At 41.0% G+C, this 6,854-nt stretch overlaps 1 protein-coding gene across 5 annotated transcripts in view; it reads right to left on the bottom strand.

The window, feature by feature from the left end:
* Positions 1 to 734: 734 nt before the first annotated feature.
* The window catches only part of SFI1 (SFI1 centrin binding protein), a 31,159-nt gene continuing 25,039 nt past the window's right edge, over positions 735 to 6,854 (bottom strand). For 3 of the 5 annotated variants that reach the window (XM_049805001.1, XM_049805004.1, XM_049805002.1), the window contains 7 exons: positions 6,417 to 6,658; positions 5,662 to 5,757; positions 4,173 to 4,434; positions 3,350 to 3,491; positions 2,450 to 2,573; positions 1,632 to 1,734; positions 735 to 1,104 (listed from right to left, as the gene is read on the bottom strand). In XM_049805001.1, the coding sequence (XP_049660958.1) occupies positions 997 to 1,104; positions 1,632 to 1,734; positions 2,450 to 2,573; positions 3,350 to 3,491; positions 4,173 to 4,434; positions 5,662 to 5,757; positions 6,417 to 6,658 (1,077 nt within the window). In that variant the 3' untranslated portion in view covers positions 735 to 996. The remainder of the gene's footprint in view (positions 1,105 to 1,631; positions 1,735 to 2,449; positions 2,574 to 3,349; positions 3,492 to 4,172; positions 4,435 to 5,661; positions 5,758 to 6,416; positions 6,659 to 6,854) is intronic. The other 2 variants (XM_049805003.1, XM_049805005.1) reach the window with 2 other exon arrangements.

The following is a 6,854-nucleotide window of genomic DNA, read 5'->3' as shown; positions in this document are numbered from 1 at the left end:
GAGTCAATGTTTCCTCTTTACACAGGGAGGAGTTGAAAGCTTGAAGTGGCTCTCAGCCACCTATCTCGTTAAACTTCTTGGCATTAGCAAGTTTACTCCTGCAGCAGTATATTACCATATACAGGTTATAGAAATGTGCACTTTTTTAAATCAGTGAGAATGAGAAAAGACTAAGGCAAACATCACCCCCAAGAAGATAAAGCTATGACTAGCCTTTTGACTAAACTTCACTGTCATGTTAACAGTAGAAAGCAAATTTGTTCCAGTGGACGAGAGAAAAGAAAACTGAATCTTTTCCCTCTTTTCCACTGGGGCCTATGGCATCCAGACACAGCCAAAGCAACTTTAAGCTTTAATTTCTTCCTACTCAGCATCACCATCCACAGTATCTGAAGGTTACTGTTAGCCTTGTAACAGATGGGTTACCTGATGTTTGCTTTTTAGAAATCTGAGGAGGAGAGGATTCAGTGTGCAAGTGGCTGTTTTTGTGATGGTCTTAACACTGTGCAGAGCTAGCTGATTAACAAACATTGCTTATTATGCAGAGGTCAGCAATGCACCCTGAAAGTGAAAGCAAAGCAAAGTTCCTAGAGGGTACTGATAATGCTGTGAATTTCTCCTGCATGGAGAATCCATTTAATTCAACTGTATCAGTAGCACGGTATTTTTGTATGTCAAAGTGTATGACTTACTGACATGAACTCATTTAACTGCAAACATTTTGAAATAAAGAGTCTTATCAGTGTTGCTTATCTTTCTGAAATGTCAGGGTAACCTAAGCTAGGTATTGTGAGTGCAGCATGAGGTATATTTAGCTCCTGTTTTATTTGGTTTTTAACCAGCTGTAGTAACAAAATAAAACAAGCAAGAATATTTAATTTATAAAATAAAAATGCCATACATAGACTGAGAGAATGTATAAATCTTTTCCATCCTCCCCTGCTATGAAAGGGGGAAAAAGTCCTACCCCTGAGCTGGAAAATTGGTTCAGATGCATTATATATCCAGAGCGATCCGGATGTCACGCAGGCGGGCAACCAGATTCTGTACATGATGTCTCTCTTTTACTTGTGCTTTGCTGAGAGTGTTGATCCTCACCTGCAACTGAAGACAATTGCATAAGCTTTTTGCACAGCAAGAGAGCATTTAGTCTTTTTGACAGAGGAAGAGTGAATGAGCTCTAGCAGCCTTTACATTATCCCACTTAAGAACCATGAAGTGACAGGATTGTGTCACTGGGGAACAGCCAAGTACTGGTTAGCTTTAGAGGTAACAGTACAAGACCCACTCACAGCTGTATGAACTTGGGAACTGCAAGCAATGCAGCTGCAGTCACTGCAGTGTAGCTACACTGTCCTGAGAAATCACAGAAAAAAATTTTGAGACCAAGTCTATTAAAGCCTGCTATGTAGCTTGGTAATAGCCTTAGAAAGGTCTGTTGGAGAGTTACATTTCTGAACAAACAGGAAGATGCATCTACACAGCAGTCTGGTCTGCTCACTCATCAGCCCACTTCTGATTACAAGTTTCCCTTCTCTTGGCATTTTAGTAACTACCATTAGCCTTTAGGCTAAGTGCATAGCATAGTGATAATCACCTAAGTAACTTCAGTTTGTTTGCTATTTACGCACCTGATCCAATTCTTCCTGAACTCCTTGTACACCATCTTGGTCCTCTGGTTGCGTGCTCTTTTCTAGCCACTTCTGTAGAATCTGTGCCTGCTGCTGACAGGACCTGATAAAATGGATTAGAAGGATTCTTATCCCAGTTAGGAGCTCAGCAGTCTAAGCCAACTTAGACTTGCAATTGATACTTGCAATAAGACCCAAATTTTTGTCTCAAACCAGTGAATGGTAAAAGTCTTTAAATAAAAGAGAAGGAAAAAAAAAAAAAAAAAGGATGCTGGAAAGCAGAGAAATCTATCTGAAAATTGTTGTCTCCATTTCCTACTCCTCGTTCCTGACTTCTTCCTTTCCCGACAGTTGAATCCCCTCCAAGCCCCATTTTCTTTGAAGCATTTTTGTAAATGTGTTCTTGTTCTAATAGAGATGTTGTCAAACACCAGCCATATTTTTTTTAATTGACAGTTGGAAAAGCTAAGTTTTCACTCCTCATGATAAAAGAACTAAAAGCTAAATTTCAGCTGCTCTGCCAAGTTCGTTTGTACTGCCTTCAGGTTACACCCAATGACACCTTTGTCAAGCTTTCTCCAATAGCTGCCAAAGTATAATTAAACCACTTGCTGACTACAAAAGAAGTTGCACATGTACTCTCCCCACCTGGAGTGAACTATTAAAAGGAGAAAATAAAAATATCTAGAACTTTCCTCTGTTTCATTCACAGTTCTGCTGTGAACAGACTGGTTATTTTCACAGTAGATGCATACAAAAATTGCAATATTGAGTTGGTGGCGTGAAGAAAGTCTGGCTAAAGGGGCTTTGCAACATACTTGAGTTCTTGCTTCCTGCTGAAGTAGTACTGCATCTGCTGTTGGATGTGTTGGAGTTCAACTTCCAGCTTTCTCTGTAATGCCACTTCTTCTCTGGAACTATGCTCCCTTTCTTCCCCCTCAGCTGAATGGAAGATACAAGGCACAAGCAATGGAAGTAGAGTAGACTTCAGCTGTTTCTTTTTATCAAGGAAAGTCAGGTTAGTAGACAGGAAACATGGAACCCTCCTGCGTCCTTTTCACACATTTTGTCATCCTGTGACACGTACCTGTTCACCCAAAGATCAGGTACAGTGAGAGGGCAGGAATCCTGACAGCACTACAAGAACTGAAGACTCAGTTTAAACATACAAAAAAAGATAAGAAATGCTCTAGTGAATGGTTTGGTACTACAAATGCTATTTTGGCCTATTCACGATTTAGTGTTTTACATCTACTCTAGAACTAAGTAGTAAGTCTAGTCCTGTGGAACACAAATTTCATGCCCTTACGTCATTAAAAACACCACACTGAGAGGTGCTTAGACACCGTCCGTCTCCTTTACAACCATACCCTAAGTATGGGGAAAACTGAGAACCTTACTGGGTGAATTCTTCCCTCCTGAAGCGAGTTCTGGTGTACATTCAGCCTTGCATACATGAATGCCTGAGCACGTTCTTGCTAAAAGCTGACCCCTAGCAGTTCCTATCCTCCAATCCCTAGAACAGGGTTTTAAGCTCCCTGATTCAGCAGAATCCACAAAACTGTATTACCATCCTGAAAACGAACGGCTGATACTCTTCACCTGATGCAGCCATACAAGACTGCCTTGTCTCCCTGACATTTTGTGGAGTTGACTTGCAGTCTTGCATATATTGGAGGAGGACACACAACTGCTATGGTTTAGATCTGAGGACCTACCTGCAGTTTGGTGACTCCTTTTTCCCACAAAGTCTTCAGGTGACAGCAAATGTGGCTGCAAGTTTGGTTGCAACTTCTTCACAGAGTCCTGTTGAGAGTCTTGGGAATGGGCTCCTTTGTGACCACTCACTGGCTGACCTCTCTACAAAGTCAGAACGATACTGGTTTTCTCAAAGGGTTTTCTTGAGTGAGCCCTACAAGTAGGATGTACCTGAGCTACTAAGCCCTAGTCACACTCAGACACCCCCTGTAGTCACTAAGCCCTTCTCATAAAATACCACAGAAGAAGCAGAGCTTAAGAAATGGGTTCTTTCATTTCTAGCATGGAGATATTTCATCAAGATTAACACCTCCCATTCTGTGTGGAACAAAGGAGTTTAAAATGCAAGCACCTACTTACAGGTGAAGTGAATTTCAGTTCTTGAGACTCTCAGCCATAGCCACTACTCCTAAACTGAGTTACTTTTAAATCCCTGTAATCTGGTTGGCAAACTAACTGCTCTGAAGCACTCTCAAATCAATTGCTAGGAAAAGCATCTGGTTAGGAAGGACACAAGACCATGAAAAAAGGCATGAATTATAGTATAACACACATGTGGATTGGTCAGCTAACAAAATATTGCTTCAGACTGGTGGTAAACAGTTCTTGGGCATTCAGAGCCAGTTAATTTGGTCAGCTTTTAAGGTAACAGAACAAGAAAAGAATAGCTCAACAACCAGAACAGCTGTTCAGAGGAGCCATGGGAAAAACCAGCAATAAGCAGCATGCGTGTTGACAGTAGCCCAGTAAGCACACTAATTTCTCCTTCAGTGATACACCCACCATTTCTGCTCCAGCTTTCATTTGGGGCATGAAAGATGAAGGAGACCATAGCTCTGGCCTCTGAACAGCACGGTGCACATCATTTGTCCACGGTGGTACAGACGGGACAGCAGCATGTATGAGAGATGGATAGGAATGAGAGGTATTGCCCATTTGAGAGACACATTTACAAGTACTTTCTTCCATTTGAGGTGTTAGCATTAAGTTCCCAGTCTGTGCAGAACGTTTCTTCACAGATGTTTGCTGAAAGGGTGCCTCTGATCTGTAAGGGAAGAAGGATGAGGTCCCTATACGTTGCAACCTGTTGGCCTTGTACTTCGCAGTCAGGGCAAAAAAAAGGGAGGTTCTTTGTTATTCCCTTGCCTACAGCTTCCCAGTTAGCTGCTTTAATATACAGGGAAACCCCCAATTTAAAAAAAAAAAAGAAAAAAAAAGGAAAGAAAAGAAAAAACACAATCCCAAAACCAAACCAAACCAAAAACCAACACACCACAATGGTTTAAAAAAAAAAAAAAAAAAAAAAAAGGCAGCAAAGCAGTTAAGGTTTCCATTACTCCTACCTGCCCTGCTCCAAATTCTACACATTAATCCAGGCTGAAACAATTTCTTTAGAGCTGTGAATCCAAATCATTAACAAAATCCTGCCTTATTTTGGTTTGGGGACAAGAGAAGGAGGGGAGCAGAAGCAGCAATCTCAGATGGATTTTGACAGGAAATTGATAGATATTTCCCCTCTCTAAAGCTAATTACAGAACAGTTTCATTAAAAAAGTTCAGTCTAAACATCTGCTTAAAAGCAATTTCAGCTTCTATAGCAAGAGCAGTTTCAGCTCCCTCACTTGCAGGGCTAAGAAGTGATACCATAACTAAAACAAGTGCAGAACACTCAAGAGAGTGAAACTACTGCTTAGTTGAACAATTTCAGCAGCATAGACCTTTTGGAAAAAGTAAAAATAAAAAAGTAGCTCCTTTTAGAGCAGCGAAGTTGATTCAGCTGAAACAGAGCGAAATATTCAGTTCTGGCTCTGCATTTCCAGAATCATTAATTATTCCCTGGTAGGTCAGTTAAATCCAGACCCAAACCTACTGTGGAGCAAATATGATCTATGAGCCAAAAAGCATCCTGCACAACTCAAACTTCTGAGTTTATGTGGCAAGACTGACAGAAAAGGCAACTTATTAATTCAGCCCATGAATTTTGGAAATAAGTGATGTGCCTTATCTTTCCATCAAAATCTGTCACTAATGCAACAAAGGCCTTGGTTGCTATTTAATTAACCTGAAAGTTCCATTATTCTCGTCTGCTTCATGTAAGAAACCTGAAGTTTTTAAGGTCACCATGGCCTTTTGATAGTACAGAGCAATGCACAGTCCCATAATTACTGCATGTTCTTTATTACGAAGGTAAGGGGATTTGAGGGGATGAGCATAGCATAAGGCCCACTCTAAGTCACCCTCTTTTTCTTTACTTTTAAAACCAGATTTTCTACCTAGTAAAAGGAGGTCCCAGCAGTTCGTTGCTTTCTAGAGATTCCAGAAGAAAGTCAGGCCTCCGTGGTGGTAACCTCGCTCGTCGAATAGCATTTCTGAAAAAGAACAGACAGACTCAGTAATGCCCCAGATTCATGATTATTTTAAATTGGCATAAGCTGGCATTGCAGCTAAAGAAACAGTCCTATTCTATCATTCATCCCTGCTCTGCAACATTCCCCTTGCATGCAATAATAATTTTTAAAGATTAAATCTCGACCTGTATTAATGTTGCAATCTGGTTCACCATATGAATGATTGCGCCAACACAAGGAGTGGTGGAAGGGACAGAACTGAACAAGGCAGAACTAATTCTTTTGGCAGTATATACTAGCTTAAAGAAATGTGAAGCTATCACTGTATTTCCCTGTAAGGCGCCTGTCCTGGACTCAGAAGCTTCATGGAAGAATATTCCTTGCAATTGCCCCATGATCAGCAAGAATTTTTTAAGGAATAGCTTCCCCAAGGGAAAGAAAGGTGCAAGAGGAAAGTTCAGTTTCTGCACAACCAGGATCTTGATGTTTATCATTTCATCAGACCCTAAACATTAATTCAGTGAAAAAAAGAAGAGCTTCAGTGACAGCTCTAGGTCACTCAGTCATCAGTGTGAAAACTTGGGAGTACAAAAGTGAGAGATGCAGACAGATAGACTACATATATGCAAAACTACATATATGCCAGAGAAACGCAGGAGGGACTAGAGCTTTACACTTACAGATCACTGAGAACTGAGTCCCCATCAGCAAGGTGAAATGGTAGATGACTGCATTTTGAAGGCCATGGCTCTTTCTCTGCTAAATGTCCTCTTGTCTCAAGGCTAACATCAGGCATTTTAAATGTCACCTGCTTCTTCAGAGGTGACAGAAAAGAACAAAGTTTATTTAATTTCTTGGAGAGAGCCTTCTGTTTCCACAGCATGGCACAACGATACACTGACTGGTGAAGGTTGTCGGCTGCCTGCCAACATAAAGTATAGTAGAGCATTTGATGGCTGAGAGTAGGAAGCAACACAACACCACCCAGGGAGAACACCACAGAAAGGAACTGAGATTTCTGATGACCTCACAGCCATACCAGCTCTCTAAGCTAAATAAGGTCTACTGTGGTAACATTTGGGTAAGGAGAATTATCTGGGTACTTCTGCAATGAGGCA

Source organism: Accipiter gentilis, chromosome 7 (assembly GCF_929443795.1).
Source record: "Accipiter gentilis chromosome 7, bAccGen1.1, whole genome shotgun sequence".
NCBI classification, from domain to species: domain Eukaryota; kingdom Metazoa; phylum Chordata; class Aves; order Accipitriformes; family Accipitridae; genus Astur; species Astur gentilis.
The sequence above is the reverse complement of the archived record's forward strand: the minus strand, read 5'-3'. Positions and strand labels throughout refer to the sequence as shown.